The 25,698-nt window shown below is 60.5% G+C and overlaps 1 protein-coding gene across 2 annotated transcripts in view; it reads right to left on the bottom strand.

Moving 5' to 3' along the window:
• Positions 1–5,466: 5,466 nt before the first annotated feature.
• CACNA1S (calcium voltage-gated channel subunit alpha1 S) overlaps positions 5,467–25,698 on the bottom strand; it is a 60,168-nt gene continuing 39,936 nt past the window's right edge. The window contains exons 27-44 of one of the 2 annotated variants that reach the window (XM_055418936.2): positions 25,466–25,576; positions 24,881–24,964; positions 19,759–19,815; positions 18,853–18,981; positions 18,258–18,323; positions 17,542–17,633; positions 16,843–17,002; positions 15,393–15,520; positions 14,331–14,427; positions 13,396–13,498; positions 12,536–12,637; positions 12,208–12,332; positions 8,988–9,116; positions 8,129–8,379; positions 7,157–7,242; positions 6,404–6,495; positions 6,087–6,227; positions 5,467–5,982 (exon numbers count right to left, since the gene is read on the bottom strand). In XM_055418936.2, the coding sequence (XP_055274911.2) occupies positions 5,731–5,982; positions 6,087–6,227; positions 6,404–6,495; positions 7,157–7,242; positions 8,129–8,379; positions 8,988–9,116; positions 12,208–12,332; positions 12,536–12,637; positions 13,396–13,498; positions 14,331–14,427; positions 15,393–15,520; positions 16,843–17,002; positions 17,542–17,633; positions 18,258–18,323; positions 18,853–18,981; positions 19,759–19,815; positions 24,881–24,964; positions 25,466–25,576 (2,205 nt within the window). In that variant the 3' untranslated portion in view covers positions 5,467–5,730. The remainder of the gene's footprint in view (positions 5,983–6,086; positions 6,228–6,403; positions 6,496–7,156; positions 7,243–8,128; positions 8,380–8,987; positions 9,117–12,207; positions 12,333–12,535; positions 12,638–13,395; positions 13,499–14,330; positions 14,428–15,392; positions 15,521–16,842; positions 17,003–17,541; positions 17,634–18,257; positions 18,324–18,852; positions 18,982–19,758; positions 19,816–24,880; positions 24,965–25,465; positions 25,577–25,698) is intronic. The other variant, XM_088845206.1, reaches the window with a different exon arrangement.

The following is a 25,698-nucleotide window of genomic DNA, read 5'->3' as shown; positions in this document are numbered from 1 at the left end:
CTGGGCATTGAAGAATTGATGCTTTTGAACTGTGGTGCTGGAGAAGACTCTTGAGAGTCCCTTGAACTTCAGAGAGATCAAACCAGTTCATCCTAAAGGAAATCAATCCTGAATATTCGTAGGAAGGACTGATGCTGAAGTTGAAGCTCCAATATTTTGGCCATCTGATGCAGAGAGACAACTCATTGGAAAAGACTCTGATGCTGGGAAAGATTGAAGGCGGGAGGAGAAGGGGACGACAGAGGGTGAGATGGTTGGAGGGCATCACCGACTCGATGGACAGGAGGTTGAGCGAGCTCCGGGAGTTGGCGATGGACAGGGAGGCCTGGTGTGCTGCTGTCCATGGGGTCTCAGAGTCTGACGGGATAGCGGCTGAACAACAAGAAGGAGTTTTCAGCTGAGAGCTGTGAGGTCAGCTCTGCTTCGGGACTTACTGAAGACTACAGCCCGGGAGATGGGCTCTTGGCAGCAACATGGAGCTGTCCAGTGGAGGTGAGAGCAGGTCAGCCTTGTAAGGCCGGACCCACGGTGGCCATCTTGGCTTCTCCTTCTCCTCTTCCCTTTCCCACCGGTGGGAAAAAGCCCCTCTGACTATTGTGCTCTCTTCTCTCATTCCCTCCCCCACTGCTGGAGTGTCCTTGATGTAGCGGTTCCTGGTAGAAATCAACCCGCTCCTAACCTCTTATCCAGAAACAGCAAGAACTATTCCGCTGCGTCAGCACAGCCTTGAGCAGACCAGGCAACGAACCCAGTCTCGCCCCCCCCGCCCCCCCCCCTCCGCAACTGACCTATGAGGGACCACCACTCAAATCTTGCCTAAAGCTATACAGGTTACCTTTTGTACCTTTTGTTCGGGGCAGACTTCCCCGACCTCGCTCTGTTAGGTCCGGGAATCCCGCCCGGGGCGCCTAGCCCTGAAAGCCTGTTACATTATCTATTTGGCGTCTGGGTTCTTTTATTTAACATCATTGGGTCCTTTTGACTTTACAAGCCTCATGTGATTTGGAGAAGGGGTATGTGCCCCCGAGCAAACATCTCACTAAGGGTTTGCTAGTCACGGGGGGGGGGGGGGGGGGGGGGATGTCTCCGATGATTTTAGTGCTTTTCTAGGTATGAGAAGATACAAGAAATTAGGCTCATAAAGTCTGAAGCTATCTAACGCTGATGGTCTGCTCTGCAGGCTTTTCCTGAGCACAGGGGACCTCTTTTCTGATCTCTGTCCTGAGCTCTTTCAGGGCGTATTAAAGGTAGGCGACTGCAGTGGCCAGTGACGCCATTCTTATGGAACCAGGTGGGGAGTGGCCCTCTCAAATGAACAGAATTTCCCGGGGTCATTGGAGAAGGCCCGCCAGAGGAGCCGGGCTGGGACGGAGGAGGAAGGCTGCTGGGTGCACAGAGGTGCCGAGGGCACTGGGGTACGCATGCTTGGGCAGGTGCTGGGCAGGTCATGACCCAGATCGTAGGGGGCACGGTAGGGCTGGGTTAGGGACTGCCTTCCTGATGACGGGAAGTCAGCAGCTCCAGAGTGGTGTCCGGGCCCCTGTTGGACCCCTGGCCTGAAAGCTAACTCGGCCTTTCCTGGAATGAGTTTATTAATAACCCACTTCCTGGAGGTGTCGTAAGGCTGGATGAGACGTTGCGCCAGGCACTATGAACTGGGTTTGATAAGGTCGCTACTACCATTCTGTGATGACAGCGATAAACTGGCAGAGGCGTTTTAAAGGGCCCGTGACTGGAAGCGGGCTGGGCCCGGGCCCGCCCGTCTCTCGGGCCTCCTCCTGGAGCCGGGCTCCTCACACTGACTCCGACTCCGATGCGCCTTCCTCCTTTGGGTCTTGGCTTCATTTCTGACCACAATGAAATCTCCTCTTCTGATCATTTTAAACAAACAGTGCTTGGCTCTCCCTCCTCTGAACCCTCCAAACCCCAGCAGCTGATCCTCCATGTGCTTCTCTGACATCCTAGTGTTTTCAATTCTTGTTTGACACCAAGATTATTATTTTGCCCTGTGTATCTAGGCCAACTTCTTTTAGAATGCTTCTAAAACGGATTTAGGCTCCACTGGGGGACAGCTGTGTGGCACAGGAGAAGACGTGATGGGGTAGGGAGCTGGGGGACGAATCCAGCCCTGCCAGGCAGACCCCGCCCTCAGCTGGCTCATCAGTAAACTGGCAATGGGACCCTTGCAGGGGAGGGGGAGCGAGTGTCCACTGCCACCATAGCTACCGGGCCCAAGGCAGGAGTGACGTGTAACTGGGGTCAGATGCCAGGGAATGGGGCCAGGGTTAGGTCTGGGTTGGCTGTGGCTTTTCCAGTGACCTGTGGCAGGCCTCCACACCTGCCGACTGGGGGTCGGAGCTGCAGAGCCTGTGAGGACCAGCCCGATGCTGAGATGTACAGCTGGGAGCCGAGCCGCCCAGCTTCCCCACGAGAGAATCAGAGCCCCATCAGGTCAGCCTCCACCCCATGAGGTCGGGCTCTCTCAGTGACCAGCTCTGACCCAGTCCAAGCAGCCGCTTTTTGGAGGACCGGGCCCTTCCGTGGTCACACTCACATCTCCCAACAGCCTGGGAACAGAAATCATTCCCCCATTAACAGGAGGAACAAGCTTGAAAGGGCACGTGAATGCCTGACGTCGCAGCGTGGGGCAGGTGGAGGGCCTTGGGGCTTCACTGGCCAGGCTCCAGGGCTGTGCTCCGTCATGTTGCACGGGGCAGCTTGGCTTCAAGGACCACTCAGCCCGGTCAGAGCTGGACCTGGAGATACACCGGGACCAGAGCCAGGGAGCCTCCGCACTTGGGAGCCAGGCCACCTCCTTGGTTCGGAGACACTCCATCTGAGCTCCACAGCTTCCAGATGAGGAAGGGGCTTCCCCCCGCCCTACGCTCCCTACCTGGCCCCGTGCCCGCCCCCGCCCCCAGCTTCATCCCGCCCCTTCTGCAGATCCCCCAGCACAGCTGGGCCCCAGGTCTGCAGGGGATGGGCTGGGAGAAGCTGGGGTGCAGCAGACAGCACTCTGGCTGGGAACCTGTTTGGAAGGCTCTGCTGACCAGGGGGGCCCGCCTGCCCCCCCCCGTGGCCCCCCGCCTGCAGCTCTCCACCCTGTGTTCCCTTTGTCCTTTATTTGGGGGCCTGGCAGCCCTCCATGGAGACACCCACCGATCGATCATTTGAAGGGGAGCTGGGGAGGGGCAAGACTGTGTACACACCAACCATCAGAAGGTCCTGCATGTGGCAGAGGAAATGGCCTGGACTCTCCCAGAGGGTGAGAGCTGAGCTTCCTCGGAGCCGGCTGGCACCTGTCCCTTGGGCTAGGAGGCTGGCCAGACCTCCTCTGAGGGCCGTGGAGCCATGGCGCGGGGTTGAGTCCCGCCTGAGCCCTCCTACCAGCGCAGGGCCTCTGGCGCGTTACCTGTCCTGTCCTGTCCCTGTCCTACTTGCAAAATGAGGATGACGCTTCGTGTTGAGAACAAGAAGAAATGGACGCGGGGCCCCTGGAGCAGAGCCTGCTGCAGAGCTGGCATTCTGTACATTGGGCATTACGCTCATTAATAATTCCCCTCCTGAATGGTGACATTCTTTTGTAGACTTTTCCACATCAGCTTTCACCCAGGCTGCAGGTGGACCATCTTCTCTCTCCCCCGGAGGAGGCAGGGAAGCAGGGACATGTGAGTCCTCTCACTGACAGTGGAGCCAGGGAGGCAGCCCTCTCCTCAGGAGGCCTGTGCCCCTGCCCCATCCCCGGGTCCTGGACAGAGGGCGGGAGGCTGCAGCCCTGGGCCGGTGACCCCAGGTCAGGGGCGGTGGGGCACTGGGCAGGGCAGAGGCCACAATGGTCAGCATTTCCCTGCGTTTATTTGATAGCGATTGGACACTGTAGAAGAGTGCTCAGCTCTGGGGTTCAGGATAAGCCTGGGGGACCTGCTCCTGCCTTGGTACAACCTGGCCTCGGGCTGAAAGTGAAAGCTTTACTTGCTTCAGTCATGTCTGACTCTTTGGGACCCCATGGACTGTAGCCCGCCAGGCTCCTCTGTCCATGGAATTCTCCAGGCCAGAATACTGGAGTGGGTAGCCATTCACTTCTCCAGAGGATCTTCCCAACCCAGGGACTGAACCCGGGTCTCCTGTACTGCAGGCAGTTTCTTTACCAGCTGAGCCACCAGGGAAGGCCTCGGGCTGGTGTGAAATAATGTCACAGTGGTGACCTGCTGCAGTGGGGACACGCGTCGTGGGGCCCCCAAGCCTTTGGGAGTATTTGGGGGGTGCTTTCTGCAGGAAGTAGCAGCGAAGCTGACGACAGGCGAGGCTCAGGGTTCGCTAAAAGGCGGGGCAGCTGTCCCCGGGTGGGCGCGGGGGCTGGAGGGTGGTAGACAGGCCCGGGGGCCGGGGCTGGGTCCAGGGCCAGGGTTGTGCACCCTGTGCTGAGGCTTTGGAGGCTTCAGGGGCTTTAAGCAAGGGGTTAAGACGGCAGCTTTCTCCATTTCAAAGGATCAGGGTCAGTCTGGGGGGCCGGCAAGAAGTTGCGAGGCCGTTGAGAGGCTGTGGCAGTAGGTGAGGTCTTGGACGAGGACCGAGTGTCCGGGGAGCCACCGCGGGAGGGGACGGGCCAAGAAACAGAGGGACAGGGGCCCATGGGGCAGGGCGGGGGAGGGTCCGCCTGACTCCAGGTCTGAGCAGAGTGGGGCCCCAGGTCACAGGCTGCAGGGAGGGGTGAGGAGGTCGGCTCTGGGCATGACGGGCTTTTGGCTCAAGTGACATCCTCGGAGCCACGGGGACAGGGACGGGCCACAGGGGTGGGACCAGGCCGCGGGGTCAGGGCGGGATCTGGGGGCGGGGCCGGGACACAGGGATGGGGCCAGGCCACTGGGGATGGGGTTGGGCCACTGGGGTGGGGACGGGCCACTGGGGTGGGACCAGGCCGCGGGGTCAGGGCAGGATCTGGGGGCGGGGCCGGGACACAGGGATGGGGACGGGCCACTGGGGATGGGGTTGGGCCACTGGGGTGGGGACGGGCCACTGGGGTGGGGACAACCACGGGGTCGGGGGTGCTCGGCACTAAACGAGGACGGTGACGTCCAGAGAGAGGGCCGGCCCTGCAGGAGGGAGGGGGACCCAGCCCCCGGAGGACGCCCTCCCCCGAGAGACGGGCGGCCTGGCGGAGGTCACCGGGAAGCCGCGAGAGCGAGCACGTGATGGGGAGGAACCCAGGGAGAGCAGGAGGCGGATGCCAGGGCCCTGCTCCCTCAGGCCGCGAGCGTGCCCCGCTAAGGCTCTCCGGGGTGGGCCAGCAGCAGTGAATTCCCGTCGAGCTGTGGCGAAGGGCGGCTGTGAGGGCCTGGACGCGCGGAAGCTCCATGCGACCTCAGCGGCCCCTCGGCCTCCACAGGAGGACAATCCCCTCCGTGGGAGCAGGGGGTGGGGGGAGGTATAGCAGGGCCCCCAGAAGGAGACAAGCAGAGGCAGTGCCCTGTCGCAAGCCTGGAGACTTTAATGTCCTGCCAGCACTGACCAGGCCTCTGAACGACACAGAAGCTCTGCCCACTCACGCTGCTTGTTGGTGAGGACAGTGGCTTCGTCTTCTGCCCGCTGACCTTGGACGCATTTCCTGAGCTCCCGCCCGCCCCAGCCCATCCCTCTGTCCATCGAGGCTGCCGAGCCAGGCTAACCCTCCCACTCCAGCTCCCCCACCCTCGGTCTCGACAGCCCAGGCCCATGCAGATGCCGGGGCCCTCATGGCCTGCGGGGAATCAGGGTCTCCTGGGAGCCCTCACACTGGTCGAGGCTGCCCAGGGAGGACCCGAGGCCTGGGCACCCCTGGGCACCGGGCATGCCCTCCAGGGCCTCGCGTCCCTGCAGAAGCTCTGTGGCTGCCACCTCCACTTCCTGCGGTTCCATCTGGCAGGCCTCCGCCAGTGCCTGGCCCGTGGCCATGACAAAGTTAGCATCTGCTGCCAAGCTGTCCAGGCCCCCTCGAATCAGAGCCTACAGGGAGAGCATACTGGGTGGGTGGTCCAGAGGTGGTGGCCCGCCCACTACCCTCTCCACCCCAGGCCGTGGCAGGGCCACCCTGGATGCAGCACCCTCACCTCTCGGATCAGCAGGGCCGTGGCTGGAGCTGGGCCCCCGGGGGTCTCGTCTGCTGTCCTACTGCCGGGCGGTGCCTCCGCGGACAGGGACCCTGGGGTGGGGCTTCTCCCCTCGGGCACCTGAGACTCTGTTCCCACACGCTGTTTGGAAAGCACCGAGGCATAGACCTCTCAGGGAGGCCAGAGCCCATGGGGATGGGGAAGGCCCAGCCAAGATCCCAGGCGGGGGAGGACAGGGGTCCCGTCCCTTCTGCTGTTGAGTCACTGCCACCCCCTCTCTGCCTGGAGCTTGCTTCCTGTCCTCTCTGGCCTGTTACCTGGCAGGAGGCAGCGGGGGCCTGGGCCCCGGGCGTCCTTCTCCGGGGCAGCTGTCCCTGTGGCCACTCCACTCGGGACTTGCTGTGGGGCCCTGTGGGCAGAGTGGCCCAGGGCTCAGTCCTCCTGGGGGCCTTGGGTCCACAGAGCTCCCGTCGGCCAGCCAGCCCCACCCTGAGGCCCTCAGGGTCCTAGAGGTCCACCCACCCCAGGCCGGGCAGGGCTCCCCCGCCCCCATTTGCCCTGGTCTCTGTCCTTGTGGGCTTGGGAGGGGATCAAGGCCAGACCCTGACCAGCTTTGGCCGAGCTGATTTTGTGTGAGTGTGCGTGGGTGAACGTGCGAGATATGTGTGTATCTGTGTGCATGTGTGTGAGTGTGTCAGGGTCAGAAAACACACCGAGCACCCTCATCCCCTGTGAACTGCAGCTTCCTTGGTTCCCTCCTGTCTCGTGCAGCGGTCTAAGACCCACTGGGCAGCTGCCAGGTCAGTTGCTGAAGGGCAGAGCTGAGCTGCCGGTGTGTCCAGGAGCTGTCCTTTGGCTGGGGAGGGGCGTCCCCAGAGAGGGCCCCTTCACAGTGCAGACACCCCCCACCTTTACTCTGGCCCCTGTGTGGCCCCTTCCTCTGCCTGGGTGACGAGCTGGTCCCCGTCACCACTGGCTCCCACCTCCTGGCCGGGTTCCCCAACCGAACAGCAGGCTCCCAGACCTCTCTGGGAGAAGGTCAGCCCCTCAGGGGCACAGGAGAGACTGACCCAGGGCCCCCCAGGGCCGGCCGAAGGGTCCTCCTCTGGCAGCAGGCGTCTTTGTCTCCCCTGCGAATGCCCCTTCGTAGTGGACACTGAAACGGGAGCGTGGCCAGTGAGCCGCGGGCTGCCCCATCCCAGCCTTCCTGGGCCCCACAGCCTCCCCTCAGGCCTGGGCCCGTTGCTGTGGAGTGGTCTTGACCCCAGAGTCCTCGGTTCTGGAAGCTCCCTCAGTGTCCCTAGCTAGTTGGGTCCCAGGCCCTCTGTCTTCTCAGGACCTACTCTCTGAGGTCATTTGGTCATAGCTGGACCCCATGGCACATACCCCCCGACAAGACTGCAATGGTCTGGGCACAGGCCCGGATCTGCACGTCCACAGCATCCAGCATCACACTGACCCCGCAGTGCAGGCGCCCTCCAGGCATGTGGACTTAATTCAGGGGCTCTCTGGCTGGAACGGGGCGCAAGCAGCCTGGCCTGAGAAGCAGCCGCTCCCCTGACCTCTGCCCTGCCGAGGGTGAGGGTTAGGAACCCAGGCTCTCCAGGCCAAGGACAAGCCAGCCCCGGGCCTCAGGTCGAGAACAGAAGGTCTGCGCGGAGCCCAGCCCACTCTATGATGGCCAAGGCCCTCTCTGCTCATCCCCTGATCCCTGGCACTCGATCACCGATCATATCCAGTCCACAGCCCGGAGCTGGCGAGAGGGGAACCACTGGAGCCCAGATCCAACGACCCAACCTTAACTGTTCGGGTGTGCCTCTCCTAACCTAACAGGTCCTACTGCGGACCAGCCAAGACAATGGAAGAAAAGCCAGAGTGCTGACTGAGGCCGACCCGAGGCTGCCCCCTGCTGGCCACACCAGTCTCGCAGCACGGCAAAGACTGGACCCCAGAGAGTGCCCCCAAAGGCCCGGAGCCCACCAGCCACGTCTACCCGGTCCCACCCCAGCCCCAACTCCCGGGCTGCTGGCTGCTGCCACTACCTGGGAAATGCCTGGCTGTTGCCATGATTGCTGTTGCCACTGGCAACGTTGGCGTTGGCATTGTTGGTGTTGGCGCGAGCAAGGGGGTGGGTGCTCGGACGTTGGGGGAAGTCCTCCAGGAAGACGGGCGATTCCATCTCCTCCATCTCAATTTCAGTAAACTGGAGGGGTCTCTGGTTGGCCATGTGTGGGGCCAACGAGTTGGTTCTTTCCAGGAAGCTGTCCACCTGGCCAAACAGGCCGCCAGTCCTCTGGGGTGAGTAGGAGAGGGCAGGGATTGAGAGCAGGGGCTGGGAGCAGAGGGCCCACCACCCCAGACGCCAGCCGGCGCCGGGAACAGGGCCAGAGGGGAGCGGTCCAGGCTGAGGTCAGAGAAGGGACTAGCATCCTCAGGGTGTCCTCAGTTTGGGGGGTGGAGAAGACACCCTTAAGAACTGCAGGGTACCAGATATTCGGGCAGGAATGTGGGGAGTGGGAAGCCTGGAGCCGGGCGTCTGGAGGAAGGGCTGTAGTCCCGCCTCCGCACTTGGAGAGCGGCACTGCACATCTCAGAGGGTCTCTCTGGGCCCCCATTCCTATGAATAATCCAAGAAGCTTCAGCAAGGTGGTCCTGAGAGTCCCTCCAGCGAAGTGGGTGGGCTTCTGATGGGTGGAGCTGCCTCGGGCTCGGGCAGGGGAGGAACGGGAGGTTGGGAGAGGACAGAGGGAGGGACGGGGCACCTCAGGCAGGAGGGTCACTGGTGGGGCGTCCCGGGAGCTGTGGGCAGCGGGGCAGCGGGCATCCCCAGCCCCGCGTGCGTGGCGGGGCTCCCAGCCTCCATCCTGGAGCACACACACTGGGGGCCACGGCCTCACTCACCCGGAAGATCCCTTCCTCCATCGCGGCCTCCACCATGGCTCTCTCCAGCTCCTCCTCAGCCATCAGGTCTCCCGAGATGGTGCGGTGGATCTCGGGGGCTGCCTCTTCCTCAATGGTCCTCAGTCCAGCCTGGGGACGGAGAAGGGACTCAGGGGCCCTCCAGGCCAGGAGGGGAGGATAGACTGCTTCCCTCACTCTCTCCTAATCCTGGCAACCGGGGCTTCCCTGAAGGCCCAGGCCTGTTCATTCTTGCCCTGGGGCTCTTCCTCCAGCCTCTGGGATCATCCAAGCCCTGTTGAGCTGTCTTCTTTTGTCCTCACAGGGGCTTCATCCCCGCCCAGGCCTCCAGGCTGGGAAATCCTCTTACTTCACACACATGACCTCTTCTGATTGCATGTGCCATTAATGCCACCTTGTGAGCTGATCAGAGTTCACATCATCAGTTCAGTCAGTCAGTCAGTTCAGTCGCCCAGTCGTGTCCGACTCTCCGCGACCCCATGAACCACAGCACGCCAGGCCTCCCTGTCCATCACCAACTCCCGGAGTTCACTCAAACTCATGTCCACAGAGTTGGTGATGCCATCCAGCCATCTCATTCTCTGTTTTCCCCTTCTCCTCCCGCCCCCAACCTTTCCCAGCATCAGAGTCTTTTCCAGTGAGTCAACTTATCGCATGAGGTGGCCAAACTATTGCAGTTTCAGCTTTAGCATCAGTCCTTCCAATGAACACCCAGGACTGATCTCCTTTAGAATGGAGTGGTTGGATCTCCTTGCAGTATAAGGGACTCTCAAGAGTCTTCTCCAACACCACAGTTCAAAAGCATCAATTCTTCGGCAATCAGCTTTCTTCACAGTCCAACTCTCACATCCATACATGATCACGGGAAAAACCATAGCCTTGACTAGACGGACCTTTGTTGGCAAAGTAATGTCTCTGCTTTTTAATATACTATCTAGGTTGGTCATAACTTTCCTTCCAAGGAGTAAGCGTCTTTTAATTTCATGGCGGCAATCAGCATCTGCAGTGATTTTGGAGCCCAAAAAAAATAAAGTCTGACACTGTTTCCACTGTTTTTCCATCTATTTCCCATGAAGTGATGGGACCAGATGCCATGATCTTTGTTTTCTGAATGTTGAGCTTCAAGCCAACCTTTTTTTTCATTCTCCTCTTTCACTTTCATCAAGAGGCTTTTGAGTTCCTCTTCACTTTCTGCCATAAGGGGAGTGTCATCTGCATATCTGAGGTTATTGATATTTCTCCCGGCAATCTTGATTCCAGCTTGTGCCTCTTCCAGCCCAGCGTTCCTCATGATGTACTCTGCATATAAGTTAAATAAGCAAGGTGACAATATACAGCCTTGACGCACTCCTTTTCCCATTTGGAACCAGTCTGTTGTTCCATGTCCAGTTCTGACTGTTGCTTCCTGACCTGCATACAGGTTTCTCAAGAGGCAGGTCAGGTGGTCTGGGATTCCCATCTCTTTCAGAACGTTCCACAGTTTATTGTGATCCACACAGTCAAAGGCTTTGGCATAGTCAATGAAGCAGAAATAGATGTTTTTCTGGAACTCTCTTGCTTTCTCCATGATCCAGCGGATGTTGGCAATTTGACCTCTGGTGCCTCTGCCTTTTCTAAAACCTGCTTGAACATCTGGGAGTTCACGGTTCACATATTACTGAAGCCTGGCTTGGAGAATTTTGAGCATGACTTTACTAGCGCGTGAGATGAGTGCAATTGTGCAGTAGTTTGAGCATTCTTTGGCATTGCCTTTCTTTGGGATTGGAATGAAGACTGACCTCTTCCAGTCCTATGGCCACTGCTGAGTTTTCCAAATCTGCTGGCATATTGAGTGCAGCACTTTCACAGCATCATCTTTCAAGACTTGAAATAGCTCAACTGGAATTCCATCACCTCCACTAGCTTTGTTCGTAGTGATGCTCTCTAAGGCCCACTTGACTTCACATTCCAAGATGTCTGGCTCTAGTTCAGTGATCACGTTATCATGACTATCTTGGTCGTGAAGATCTTTTTTGTACAGTTCTTCTGTGTATTCTTGCCACCTCTTCTTAATATCTTCTGCTTCTGTTCGGTCCATACCATTTCTGTCCGGTCCATACCATTTCTGTCCTTTATCGAGCCCATCTTTGCATGAAATGTTCCCTTGGAATCTCATATCATCAGCAATGGAACAAATCAAGGTTGGTGTCACCTGACAGTTTGCAAAGAGAACACAGCCTCACTGCTGTGACATTCCTGTCCAAGAGGCAAGCCCTCGACCTGTCATGAGGGAACGTCCCACAAACCCAGACTGAGGGCTGTGCTGGCTGGAATCTTCAAAATGTCAAGGTCACATCAAGGAAAGACTCAAGGAGCTAAAGACTAGAGAGATCGCACAGCCAAACACAACACGTGATTCTGGGTCCGATCCTTTTGCCGTGAAGGACATTATTAGGACCACTGGTGAAACATGCATGGGGCCTAAGGATTCCACGGGACTAAAGGCATCCGTTTCCTGATCTTGGCGGCTGCATCACAGTTATGCAGGAGGCTTATGGAGGAACATACCCTTGTTTCCAGGAAATACACACTGACCTGCTCAGGGTTGAACACTGGGCATGACTCTCAAATGGTTCAGAAAAAAAAAAAAAAGACTTTTATATTACGCATGCAACTTTTAAAACTCTGAGATTGTTTCACAGTAAAAATTGAAATAAAGTTTTGAACACATGGCCCAATTATGTGAATGCTTTTTTAATTTGTCCATTATGTGCACTATAGTTAAAACACTGAAATTAAAAACAGACAAGGGCTTCCCTGGTGGCTTGCGGTCAAGAGGCCACCTGCCAGTGCAAGAAGCACGGGTCTGACCCCTGGTCTGGGAAGATCTCACATGCCATGGAGCAGCTAAGCCCGGGCACCACCAGCGCTGAGCCTGTGCTCTGGAGCACTGGAGCCACAAACTTTGCATACCGAATGATTCATTTGTGTTTCAGGGGTTAGGACCCAGGGCTTTGGGTCGTATCATCCCAGGGATGGAAGGGCTCCGGGTTCTTCCCTTGAGCTTGAGGCATCTTCCATCCAGAGCCGTCATCTCATCCCGCACTCCTCCTGGCCTCTCCTGCCCTGTCTGCCTTCCCTGCGGGCCCCCAGAGACACAGAGAAGGAGCTGGAGTCCGGAGACCAGCTCGGCAGTGGAGCCCCGGAGCTCGGGCGGGCTCACCTGGATCTGCACGGCGTCCTTCCTGGGCCGGTACCCGTAATACTCCTCCTGGCGTCTCATGAACTTCCGGAAGTGCTCCTGGATGAGGAACGTGGCATAGAACTTCCCCACCGTCACCTCGTCATCTGCAGAGGGGCCAACCACGGCCGGCAGGCATCTGAGGCTGGGGTCAGTGTGGGGCCAAGCCGGGACTGGCCCCCGGCTCCCCTCCTCTTGCTGGCCTGACCCCATGGGGTCCGCCCAAGGCTATAGAGGGCCAGGCCACACTCCAACAGCCCTGGGCTCCCCGTGGAGGCAGGGCTGCCTCTGGGCCCCAGGGTGTACCCACCTCCTATGGGAGGGATGACCTGGTCCAGGAGTTTCATGCTGGTCCTCTTCCAGACCTTCTTGATGATGGCTCGCAGCTCCTCGTTGGCCTGCTCGAAGTTACCTGGGGCAACGGACAGGCCAGGCCAGCAGCACTTGACAGGGCCACCTCTCGTTCAGTAGACGGTGGCCGGCTTTTCCCTGTGGTGGCTGCTGCCCTGGGCACAGACTTTGCTGGGGGGGCACGATTGCTGTGCCCCCGGGGCAGCCCAGCCACAGGTCACGTTTGCCCCAGGCCTTGGTTTCCAGCATCCAGAATAGCTGACTGCAGAGGCTGTCCCCTCCTGTCCTCCCTGCCGTCCCAGGACAGTCATCAATCCCCCCGCACACTTGGTCTGTTCAGCCTCCTCCAGGCAGCCCTCCAGGCGCTCAGCCTCAGCCCCTCCCTGACCCCCGGCCCCCTTCTCCTCGCCCTCCAAGGAAGCCTTCCCTGCCGCTGCCTGCCACCTGCCATGGTCCCTTTTGGGGTGGCTCTGACCCAGTTGGTTCCCTGTGTGAGCGAGGGCCCCTCACTGCCCCCCCACCCTGTCTGTCTTCCCGGCAGGAAGCCCTGCCCCAAAGCTCCTGCCTGACACCTCCATGGGCCCATGCCTCTGGCACTAACACTGCTGCCTCCCACCCGACCGCTGTCAGAGCTGGCTGTGTGAGGACAGAGGCTGGGTGACTCTGCCCTACAGAACCCGGGGGCGCCCACTGAGCCCTAACATGGCCTCGGCCGGGTCCGCCCTCTGCTTCTCCCCAAGACTCCTGAGCCCGACCTTCAGCTCGGAGGGCCTGGCAGGACCTGCGGGAAAGCCCGGCTCCTGGGAGGGGCCGCCGCACCTTCCGTCTTGATCTTCAGCGCCGTGCGTACCAGGGCGAAGAGCGTGGCGTTGAAGGTGACCGTGCCGTCGCTGTTAAGCGGCATGTTCATGCCCACCAGCCGCTGTGCGGAGAGGCACTCACTGCGGGGAGGCCCCGGGCGGCTCTCGGCCTCGCCTGGTGGGGGCGGCGGGGCACGGGGCTGGGGGACTGACTGTGGGGGGAGGGGCCGGGGAGACTGACCATGGGGGCAGGGGCTGGGGAGACTGACCATGGGGGAGGGGCTGGGGAGACTGACCATGGGGGGAGGGGCTGGGGAGACTGACCATGGGGGAGGGGCTGGGGAGACACCATGGGGGAGGGGCTGGGGAGACTGACCATGGGGGGAGGGGCTGGGGAGACACCATCGGGGAGGGGCTGGGGAGACACCATGGGGGAGGGGCCGGGGAGACTGACCATGGGGGGAGGGGCTGGGGAGACACCATGGGGGAGGGGCTGGGGAGACTGACCATGGGGGGAGGGGCTGGCGAGACTGACCATGGGGGAAGGGGCTGGGGGAGACACCATGGGGGGAGGGGCTGGAGGAGACTGACCATGGGGGGAGGGACGGGGCTGGGGAGACTGACCATGGGGGGAGGGGCTGGAGGAGACTGACTGTGGGGGGAGGGACGGGGCTGGGGAGACTGACCATGGGGTGAGGGAGGAGAGTGACCATGAGGGGTGGGGGATGGGGCTGGGGTGCAGGGTGCCCACGGTGCCCTCCCTGAGGGGGTGAAACGTGAGCTGGGGACACTGCTGAGATTTAGGTCCCAAGCAGGGATGTGGCACCCAGGGAACAACTCTCTAAAGTGACTCATCCACTGGCCCTGCCCCAGGACCCGTGCCTCCTCCTCCGGGGATGGGAGTTGGTGAAGGTGGGAGGGGGGTGCCCACTCCTTGCTGGCAGCGCTAGTTACCTTACATGCTACCCGGTGGGGGCAGAACTTCCCGAAGCCCAGCGGGGGCTGAATCCTCCTCAGCAGGGTCACCACATCCAGGTGCTTGATTCTGCCCCTGCAGGGGGACACCGGACCTGTGTACTGGGCATCCCCCGGACCTCCCTCCCTGCTCGGAGAAGGGCCCAGGGAAGGGAGCCAGGAGACAGGGACACCTCCCGACTTCCAGCCATGTGTGGGGAGCGGAAGCTGGGTTTCCTTTCTGAAGAAGGAACAGTGTTTGAACTCACCGCTGCCCAGCGCACAGATGGGTTCTCTGTTGGCGGGGGCGGGGGGGCAGGTAAGAAAAGGCCAGTGTCCCCTCAGATACCGGATCTCCAGGACTGGGATCCAGACCTCATTTTTCCCACAGGGGAGCCTTCCTTGGGCTTTAGTCAAGTTGTCTGGGGGCTCTTGGGTTGTGTTAATAGAAGTAGAGGGTGTGGATCAAGGGAGGTGAAAGCCAACTTGCAGAGATGGGTGGAGACTACAAGTGCTGTCACAGGGTTAACTAACGCGCGTCCTGCCAGGCACAGTGCCTGACACCTGGGAAAGTCATCAACCGTGAGCAGGTGACCTTAGAAAGAACGTAAGGCAGCCAGGCTCCCCAGAGTTCAAGTGCACTCGAAGGCCCCGGAAGTCAGGTTACCCCAGTACAGATTCTGAGTCGGTCAGTGTAGGGCGAGGCCGGGACCTGCACTTTCATCAAGCTCAGCTGCTTGGTCAGTGACCACATTCTGAGCAGTGGGGCCTAGAATGCTTGGGGAGGTAGTGAGCTCTCTGCTCCTAGAAGTGTCCAAGTGAAGCTGGATGGCCATCTCCCAGGGAAGACCAGGGGGCTTCTGCCCCAGGGTCTGTGGGTTCCCTCCCAACCCCAAGAGACTCCACTTCTCTGCCCTGGGCCCTTGGGTAACGAAGGGAGGGAAAGCCCACTCCTTCCTGCTGGACTGGAGGGTGGCTCGCTGTTGGATGCCAGGTGGGGCCTAGCATGGGGGAGGGGCTGGGGAGGGACGGTCCAGCACAGGGCCGGCAGCCTGGACTCACGTAGCCTCTGGGTCATACTCCGCCCAGATGGCCTTGAATTCGTCCAGGTGATGAGGGCCCAGGATGGACCAGTCCCGTGTCAGGTAGTCAAAGTTATCCATGATGACGGCCACAAAGAGGTTGATGATCTGTGGGAGGAGAACAGAAGAGTCCCTGCACAGAGAGGCAGGTGGCACGGTGATGGGCTGGGGGTGTCCATGGGGTCTGAGTGTCCATGGTATCTGGGGGTGTCCACGGGGTCTGCGTGTCCAGGGGGCCTGGGGTGTCCACAGGGTTTGGATGTCCATGGGGTCTGAGCATCCATGGGATCTGGGGCTGTCTACGGGGTCTGGGTGTCCATGGGGCCCGGGGGTGTCCACGGGCCCTGGGTGTCCACGGGATCTGAGGGTGTCTATGGGATCTGGGGGTGTCCATGGGACCTGGGAGTGTCCACGGGGTCTGGATATACATGGGATCTGGGGGTGTCCACGGGGCCTGGGGGTGTCCAAGGTGCCTGGGGGTGTCCACGGGATCTGGGGGTGTCCACGGGATCTGGGGGTGTCCAAGGGGCCTGGGGGTGTCCACGGGATCTGGGGGGGTCTATGGGGCCTGGATCCACAGCTTCTCCAGGGGGCCTGCCTCCCAGCCCTTCTGGCAATTGTGTCCTGCACACGAGCAGCCTGTGTCACTGCTCGGGTCCAGAAGGTGTCCTCCGCCCGGGCTCCAGGACTCAAGCTCTAAGTCCCAACCTCAGCCTCTCCTCTTCACCCCCAAGGGATGCTGGTCCCCCCTGGACGCTGCCCCTGAGCTGTTCTCGCCTATTTTGTATCACCTGGTGTGTCTCTGAAATGCAAGCTTCGCTGCACACGGACCCCTGGCACCAGGGGTTGTCTTCAGGGCCAGGACAGTGTCCTATTCACGTTTCTGTCCCTTGCCCTGAGCTCAGGGAACACGAGATGCTCAAAGCGTTTTAGTAAACATCGGAAAGAAAAAGTGAGGGTCGGGACTGTGGTCTCTCTGCCTCCTGTGTGCAGAGACGGCACCCTGATGCTGCAGAGTGGTCCATGCTCTGCTCCTGGCCCCTGAGAGGGCTCTGCTTTCAGACTCTCAAAGAGGGCCAGTTTCTCTTCCAAGGGAAGAGGGAGGGGCGGATGGCTTTGCTGTCTATTTTAGGAAATAAAATAGAAGCCTTCTGTTTTAGTGCAAGTCTCAGTAAATTCTTTTGATTTTTTGATTACTAATTGCTAAAGACAAAAACAAAAAGGTAAAACCTTTTAACGACTCTTCTGGAGCCTAAGAATCGCACCCAAGAAAAGAAGCTGCACGCAGACTGACCAGAACAGGGACCCTAGCCGGAGCCCCGTCTGTCTCCTGTGTCCCTGAGCTGCGTCCCTGGAGGGGCAGAGGCGGCCAGGGCGGGGCGTGGGGCTCGCCCGGGCTTGGCACGTCCCGCCCGCCCGCGGGCCCTCACCAGGAAGGCGCACAGCATGTAGAAGCTGAGGAAGTAGTAGTAGGCGAAGTCCGTGCCACAGGTGTGCTCCTCCCCGGGGGCGTAGTCCGACTCGGGGTCACACAGCTGGCCGTAGCTGCAGGCCAGCAGGATCTCCTGCCACGCCTCGCCTGTGGCGCACCTGGAAGGCACAGGTCCCGGGCCTCTCACTGTGGGCCCCGGGGAAGGGAGCCGCCAGCCCCCTGCGAGCAGGACGTTCGGGAGCAGGTTGGCAGCCCCCAGGACTTGGGGTCCACGGGCTGCCCCTCTGCTCCAAGGCTCCCCTGCTCTACCCCTCATGGGGTGCCCTGGGCAGGGGCTAAACAGAAAGGGGGCCTCTTGGATGGAGGCGCAAAATCAGTCCAGGACTCACATCACCAGTGGGGCATTCACTGAGGCGTGGAGTCAGAGGTCATCAAGGCCTCACCCTCCCTCCAAGGGACACTGGACCTCTGCCTCCTGCCTCGGTGCAGCGAGGGTGGGGGACATGCAGGACCCCAGAGCACCATGGAGACGGCGGCCACTCGTCCAAGAGTGATTGAAACGGGGGCGTGGGCTGTCCAGGGTGAACATCTGAGAAGGACAGCAAAGCCTTGGCCCTTCTGAGCAAGCGCAGGGCCCACGTGTAGAAAGCCAGCCGGCCCCCCACAGCCTGGGGGAGGGGCGGCGGGGGCCTCATGCCTGAAGAGCAGCAGCACTGCCTGCGGGAAGGTCTGGAAGTTGTTGTTCCGGTTGATCTGGGTCCCGTCCACCAAGGCGATCTTCCCGAACATCTGCAGGCCACAAAGGGCTGGACTGTGGGCCTGGACAGGTCTCCCACCGGCCCCAGCTCCCCCGACACCCTCCACCTCAGGTCACAAAAAGTGGCTACAGCCGACCCCTGAGCAACGCCTGGGCATAAGTCTACAGTCAGCTCCCTGCTCGGTATCCACGGCTCCACATCCATGGAGTCAACCAACCAGGAATCCCGTGGAGCCCTCATGCAGTTCTCTGAAAAATTCACGGATACGTGGACACCCAGAGTTCAAACCTGCCTTGTTCAAGGCTCACTTGTGTTTCCAAGGTTGGGTGAAATTTTTCCCCTCAAGCCAAATAAATCTGGGAGGGGGGACAGTGTTCCTAACCAAGAGCTGACTTAGGGTCTCAATGTAGAGAGCAGGGTGCTCCAGGAGAGGGTAGCTGAGACCACCAGAGCCTCCAACAGGGGCCTTGGAGAGCAGTTCCGCCCTTGTCCATCTGCCCGAAAGGTTCCCCTGGGCTGCCTCCTCCTGACTGATGCTGCGCCCGCTGGGAACCACCTCCTCCTTTGGGGCTGTGGCCAACCCCGGGCTTCCAGGATGCAGGAGGCAGGCAGCCTGCAGGCCGGCTGGCCTCCCTAGGGCCCTCTGGCCCCTCACCTGCATGCCAATGACCGCGTAGATGAAGAAGAGCATGACGATGAGCAGAGCCACGTAGGGCAGTGCCTGCGGGCGAAGACGGTGGCTCAGGGTGCAGGGCTCCACCGCGCACCCTGTACGGGGTCCTCCCTTAGCTCACCGGGGCCCCGAGGCCCATGGGCTGCACCCAGGGTGGCCCCGACGTCCTCGTAACCCATGTGGATACAGTCCCGTGGGTGGGCGAGGTCCCCTAGTGCGCAGGGTCCTGTGGGTGGGCGGGGTCTCGTAGGTGAGAGAGGGTTCCGAGTGGGTGGGCTTCGGGGGTGGACAGAGTCCCATGGGTGGGGAGGGTCACATGGGTAGGCAGGGTCCCGGGGGTGTGATCCCGGGTGGGTGTGGTCCCCTGCTGGGTGGGGTCCCGTGGGTGGGTGTGGTCCCCCTGGTGAGAGGGGTCCTGCGTGTGGGCGGGTCCCCAGTGGGCGTGGTCATAGTGTGGGTGTGGCCCCGCGGTGGGCAGGGATTCTGGGGAGGGCAGGTCCTGGAGTGGGTGCATGGGCGTGGTCCCAGAGTGGGCGTGGTCCCATGATGGGGGTCCGTGGTGGGCGGGCCTGCACACCTGGAAGGACTTGATGAAAGTCCAGAGCAGCGTGCGCACGCCCTCCGCGCGGCTCAGCAGCTTGATCAGCCTCATGACGCGGAACAGGCGGAAGAAGGCGCTGGAGATGCGGGCGCTCTCGTCGGGGTCCTGCGGGGCGCAGCCCCAGGGTCAGTCTGGGGCCGGGGGCGGGCGGGGTGAGGGCAGGCAGGCGGGGAGGGCAGTGTGTGCGGGACGTGTCGCGGTGGGGGTCTTCCAGCCCACCCCGCGGCGCCTGCTGGGACCTCGCATGGATCCTCGCGGGGCCCGGGGCCCTGGGCCTGCTCAGCCGGAGGAGGGGTGGGCGGGGCGCCAAGCAGTGTGCTGGGCGGACAGGGATTCCGTCCGCCCTCTGTCCTGCCTCGAGTCATCTCCTCCCCAAGCCGCCACTCAGCCGAGGACCCAGGCAGCGCGCCCGCCCCTCCCCAGTGCCCCCCCAGCGCAGAGTCTCCCAGAAGCTCAGCTGCTCTGTGGCCATCGATTCAATGGCCACTCCACGCCCACCCTGCCCCGCACGTGGCTGTCCCAAGCCGGAAGGCCTCTGCTTATGTGCCCCCTGACACACTGAATGGATGGCCAGGGAGGAACCCCTGCCCGGCATTTGGTGTCCCCACAAGCTTGGGGCTGGTGACCCGTCACTGAGGTTCTCTGCCACCCAGTCCTCTCCGGATGCTCCTGTCAGCACAGAGCCCCACTGCCCACCACACCCATGCATACTCTGGTGGCACAGAGTCTCCGCCCGCCCCCAACCGGACCCTCGGGGGCCTGCTCGGGGCAGGGGGCCCTGAGTGCATCCGCCCCATGCAGTCCAGCGGCCAGGCCGGGGCATGCAAGCTGCAGGGCAGAGCTGGCGGGCGAGCGGGGCAGGCTCATGCAGCCTGGAATTACAACGTTCCCGCAGCCGCCACCCAGGCAATACAGTCCCCCGCTGGAGGCCAGGAAAGTCTGTGGAGAGAGAGGGGGAGGGGAGAGAGGAGGGACACGGTGGGAGAGAGGTGAGGGGTCAGAGAGGACAGACCCCAGAGGGTTACAGAGAACAAGGCGGGGGTGAAGACCCGGGGTGGCTGCCGGTTAGGGGCTGGGTGGGTGGGTGTGAGGAGGAAGCTGTGGGGACGGTGAGGCGACAGACCGGGGGCCAGGGAGCAAGAGGCGGGAAGACTGAACATGGGCAGGATCCCCCTCGCCTCCAGGATGCAGCCTGTGCGCCTGTGGCTTGTGGAGCTGGGGCTGTGTGTGAGGGCACAGAGGAGAGTCCTGCTCACGGTCGCAGGAGAATCCAGGGGTGCTGGTCCCCATGGGAGTCCCATGCTCCAGGGACAAAGGCCCTCTGGGAGAGTCTGAGACCCCCTGCCTGTGGCCGGACCAAGGCTTCCGTCTCAGGGGCCAGCCTCCTAGATGGGCTGGGCTGTGTAGGGGCAGCCTTTTCTCCTGTTGACTCTGAACTCCTCCCTGGGGCGACATTTCTGGAGAAGCCCTGTTTCTGGAGCTCTGGGATGAGGAATCATGGTTTTACCTATAATTACTTGGGAGACTGGTTCCCCAGGCAGCTTTCTCCTGGACCACAGGTTGTCAGACCAGGGGGCACATCAGAATCGCACAGAGAACTTAAAAAAACATGCACCTTTGCTGGGTCCCCACCCGGCCGATTAAGTCAGCTCCTGGGGACTGGGCCTGGCTTCCAAGGTGTAAATGCACCCAGGTGATTTAACATACAGCCAGGGATGACAAGCCATGTGCCAGACATGTGCCACGAATGGGGTACCCGCAGCCACATGTGGCCATTTGGATTACAGTGAAAACGACATAGACGTAGACATTCACGTCCCTGGCTGCACTGGCCACATTTCACACTACCAGCAGGCACCTGTGGCTCATGGCTGCCACCATGGACAGGGCACAGCCCTCCTGGCAGAAAGCGCTAACAGACGGCGCCGCCCTCTCTGCTCTCTGGATTATATGGCAGGGATATGAGTCTGCATTTTAATTCAAAGTCTTAACATGACTTTAAGCAAACAGGCCTGGTGACAGACATCTGCTGTCCTTAAAAATCCCACGGTGACCAACGACAGCCTCGTCCCTCCTGCACAGAAGAAAGGGCTCTGCCTGACCCCGACCCACCCCTGACCCCACACGGACCTCCAGCTCCAAGAAGTGACTGATTGTCCTCTGGGCTGAGACTGAGCGGCGAGGGTGCTGCCCCCAAACCCTGGGCCCGCGGGGGCTACTTCCCAGCAAGGCCTGAGCGTGAAGGAGACATGCACACAGGCCCCGGGGCGCCCTGGTCTACCGCCTCGGTCACGCCCCCTCCAGCCAGCATGTGTACGGACGGAATTCCGTCTGTCCTGCGTGTGGGGTGAACTAGACCCCAGGCCAGGCCTGCCTCTCACCACAGAAGGCGCCACTCTCTGCCAGGCCTCCCCTTGCAGACTCCTTGGCTGCCCCCTCCCCTGGCCCCCATCCTGCCCCCACCTACCCACAAGGGCTGGCCCTGGGCTGGCAGGGCTGCAGTGCTCACTGGGGGGCTGTGGGTGTGCCCCGGCTTGGGGGCTGGTCCTCTCCTAGACTCCTGGAGTAAGCTCACCACGGCCACCCACGTCCCCATCAGGGGCTGGCCAGGCCTCTCCTGGACGCAGCCGGCAGGCACGCGGTCTGGGAGACGCGGCCTTGTGATCCCAGCCTTGGGATCCGGGATGCCCTTCCTGTCCCCTGCTCCCCCCCTTCACCTGCAGCCTCCCCAGCTTCTGGTTCTCAGTGAGGCCACCCTGCTGTCTGTCACCCCCACAGCCCACGGCCTGGGTGCTCCCTGGCCACAGCCCGGAGGCCTTGCTGGCTGGATGTCGTGGGAACCTCCACTTCCCTGTGCTCCGGCCATCCCCTCCCTCCGTTTATGAGGCAGCTGCCACATGCTGGGGGCAGTGATCCGTGTTTCCTGACCTCTGTTTCCAACAACGCACAACCCACCCCACACGCACGGCAGCTCCCGAACCCCAAGCCCCGGCGCAGAATCATGGAGATGCCCACCCCCACCCCCACCTGTGTCCTTGACGCCTTCCTTCCCATGGCACCGGGCAGCACTTAACTCATCCCGCTGTCCACACGACCACGCGACTCACGTCCCCCTCCTGCTGGGGGGTGAACCAGGTTCCCAGGGCCAGCACTCCCCGGGGACCCCAGGGCTCCCGCCCAAGGACATGGCTCCTGCAGTCGCCCCCGACCCCCCACAGCCTGATTCTCCCCTGAGCCCAGGATGTGCTGTAACTTCTCCCGTTTTCAAAAGAAACTCTCCTTGGCTTCACACTCTCTCCAATTTTGAGGCTCTTTCTCTTTGTAGGAAAAAGAGAGAACCGTCCAGGCTTGCAGCCCGCTCTGCCTCTCGCCCGTCCCGACTCCCAACAGGCGTCCTTCCCTGGGAGGCCGCAGGGCAGGGGTCCTGGAGGAGTACCACCGGCCAGCCCCCAGACCTTCACCCTCCAGACGCCCTGCTCTCTGCCACTTGTCTCACCCACTCCCATGACTCTAAATGCCAGCTCCTTCCTAGAGTCTCCCACTTAGGGCTCCAGCCTGACCAGCCTGTGTGCTCCAGGCCTGTGAATCCAAGCCCGCTCCGTGTCACCACTGCAAGCATCCTGAGCTGTCATGCCCCAAACAGGACTCTTGGTTCCAGCCCTACTCCCACTCCTCCCGGAGTTTCCACAGTTCAGAAAACGGAAGCTCAGTTTCTTGGGCAAGATCCTTGCAGTCACAGTTGATTACTTTTCCTCTCCCCCTAAATCAAGTTCCTCAACAAATGCTGTCAGCTCAACACTCCAAGGAGATCCAGCTTTTGGGCACCTGTCCCCTCCACAGCTCACCCACCACCCTCACCAGGTGATCGGGGTACCTCCTGACCGCGCCCCCCGAGTGACCCCTAGTGTCCCCTGCAGCTTGCTGTCCATGCAGCATCCAGAGGGGTCCTCCGAGAGCCAAAGTCAGACCAGGTGTAAGCGCCTCCAGGGGTTCTGGTCCCCTCAGAACAATATCTAGGATTCTAACAAAGGACGAATTAACAAACTGTGGAAAATTCTTCAAGAGATGGGCATACCAGACCACCTGACCTGAGAAATCTGTATGCAGGTCAAGAAGCAACAGTTAGAACCGGACACAGAACAACAGACTGGTTCCAAATCAGGAAAGGAGTACCTCAAGGCTGTATATTGTCACCCTGCTTGTTTAACTTATATGCAGAGTACATCAGGCGAAATGCTGGGCTGGATGAAACACAAGCTGGAATCAAGATTGCTGGGAGAAATATCAATAACCTCAGATACACAGATGATACCACCCTTATGGCAGAAAGCGAAGAACTAAAGAGCCTCTTGATGAAAGTGAAAGAAGAGAGTGAAAAAGTTGACTTAAAATTCAACATTCAAAAAATGAAGATCATGGCATCCAGTCCCATCACTTCATGGGAAATAGATGGGGAAACAATGGAAACAGCAACTGATTTTATTTTCTTGGGCTCCAAAATCACTGCAGATAGTGACTGTGGCCATGAAATTGAAAGATGCTTGCTCTTTGGAAGCAAAGCTATGACCAACCTAGACAGCATATTAAAAAGCAGAGACATGACTTTGCCAACAAAGGTCCATCTAGTCAAAGCTATGCTTTTTCCAGTAGTCATGTATGGATGTGAGAGTTGGACTACAAGGAAAGCTTTGCGTGGAAGAATTGATGCTTTTGAACTGGGGTGTTGCAGAAGACTCTTGGCGAGTCCCTTAGACTGCAAGGAGATCCAACCAGTCCATCCTAAAGGAAATCAGTCCTGAATATTCATTGGAAGGACTGAGGCTGAAGCTCCCATACTTTGACCACTTGATGCAAAGAACTGACTCATTTGAAAAGACCCTGATGCTGGGAAAGATTGAGGGCAGGAGGAGAAGGGGACGACAGAGGATGAGATGGTTGGATGGCATCACTGACTCAATGGACATGAACTTGGGCAAGCTCCGGGAGACAGTGAAGGACAGAGAGGCCTGGTGTGCTGCAGTCCATGGGGTCGCAAAGAGTCAGACACGACTGAGCAACTGAACTGAAGAAGGTCCGTGGTCCAGCCCCTGCCCTTTCTCTGGGCTCAGCTCCCCACTCTCCAGCCCTGCCACCACGCCTCCCCCTGGCCCTCAGCCCACCCCCTCCTAGCTCACCCTACTGAGGGGCCGTGCTCTGCCCCTCACCCTGCACGCATGCCTCCTGCAAGGCTGGACTGGGGCCCCCCGATGCCACCTCCCGCCCCTTCACTGACCACACCTGCCACGTGGTGGGTTGATTTTCACTGCCCATCTCCCCTGGTGCCCCTGTTCGTTGCAGTATCTCTAGTGCATGTGGGGGCACGAGGAAAGTATCTGAGGAGGAGACAACCGCCTCCCTAACTGTGCACCTACTTTCAGTGGTCTCACCTCCTGTCCTCACCTCCAGATTCACTGTTTACAAGTTTCCTGTTCAGAGACCCCCAGTGACCCCCCGCTGCCGGCGACACAAGGTCCGAGAACCCCACCTGCCTCTCCAGCAGTTCCCCCACTCCCACATGCTGCCCGGCTCCTACTGCGCTGAGCTCTCCATGCCCTGGACCTTCTGTTTATCCATCTGCTCCTGCAGCCACCCTGCCAGTGCGGCTTGTCCCTTCCCCACCTCCCTTTCCTGAAGGTCCCTTCACATGGCGCCACCTCCATGAAGCCTTCCCTGGCCACCCCACCCAGAAAGGACGTCTCCTTGAAGGTCCCTTCACATGGCGCCACCTCCACGAAGCCTTCCCTGGCCACCCCACCCAGAAAGGACGTCTCCTGTCCACTGTGGCGCTTGCCCTGGGCCACCTGGCACCCTCATTGTGCCTGGACTCTGAGGTGTCTGCTCTTCAGGATTTGTGGCCTGGGGTGCTGGGCTGCGCACCAGTGGGTGCCCCACCAGGGTCTGTGGCCTCAGCCCCGCCCCAGCGATGGCCCCGCCCCAGCGATGGCTCCGCCCGCTTGGCACTCACGTCGATCTCACTGAGGATGACGTCGATGATGCTGCCGATGACAATCAGGAAGTCGAACACGTTCCAGGGGTCCCCAAAATAGCCCTGGGGGAGGGGGTCCCAGGGTGAGCTGTGGAAGGAAGGAGCTCGGCGGCCCCTGTCTGAGGGATGCAGAATTGCTGGGGGGGTACCCTGCCACTTCCCAGGGGTGCTCCAGGGCCCCTCCTCTGCTCCCTTCCCTCCAGAGCATAAAGTGGTCCAACGGGAAGGCAGCGTGCCTGGGAGACTCAGGGCTGGGGTCCCGTCCACACAGGGAAGTCTTCCTCCGCCCGACCCCCGAAACCCAGTCTAGGCAGACCTGACGGGGTGGGGGTGGGGTCGTGGACTTGGGGACCAGGACACTTCCCGGCCCCGGGGCTGCCGCTCAGACGCTCAGGGACCAAAGGGGCACCGGCACATACAGTCCACTCCTGCAGCCAAAACTGAGTGGTCGGCTGGCTCTGAGTGCCCGAGGGGCTGCCCAGGAGGACGAGGCCATGGAGGGCTCCACAGGAAGGTCGCCCCCTGGCCACATGTGCTCACCTTTCCCCAGAGCCCAGGACTCACCCTGGCCTTGAACGCCATGAGCTTGAGGACCATCTCCAGCGTGAAGATGATGGTGAAGGCCACATTGAGGATATCGGAGATGTGGTTCATTTGCTCTGACTGGTTGTAGTGCTGTGAGGGGTACAGGGAGGGGCTGGGCGGCTCCCCCAGAGCCCTGCCTTCTTCCCCAGCCCCTGCCCTGCTTTCCTTAGTCTCAGAGAACCAGGAGCATGCTCTGGCCACGTCCAGAATCG

Source organism: Moschus berezovskii, chromosome 17 (genome assembly GCF_049115385.1).
Source record: "Moschus berezovskii isolate FMDL1 chromosome 17, NW_MosBer_1.0, whole genome shotgun sequence".
In the NCBI taxonomy this organism is placed as follows: Eukaryota; Metazoa; Chordata; class Mammalia; order Artiodactyla; family Moschidae; genus Moschus; species Moschus berezovskii.
Note: the sequence above shows the minus strand (reverse complement) of the source record. Positions and strands in the feature narration are given on the sequence as shown.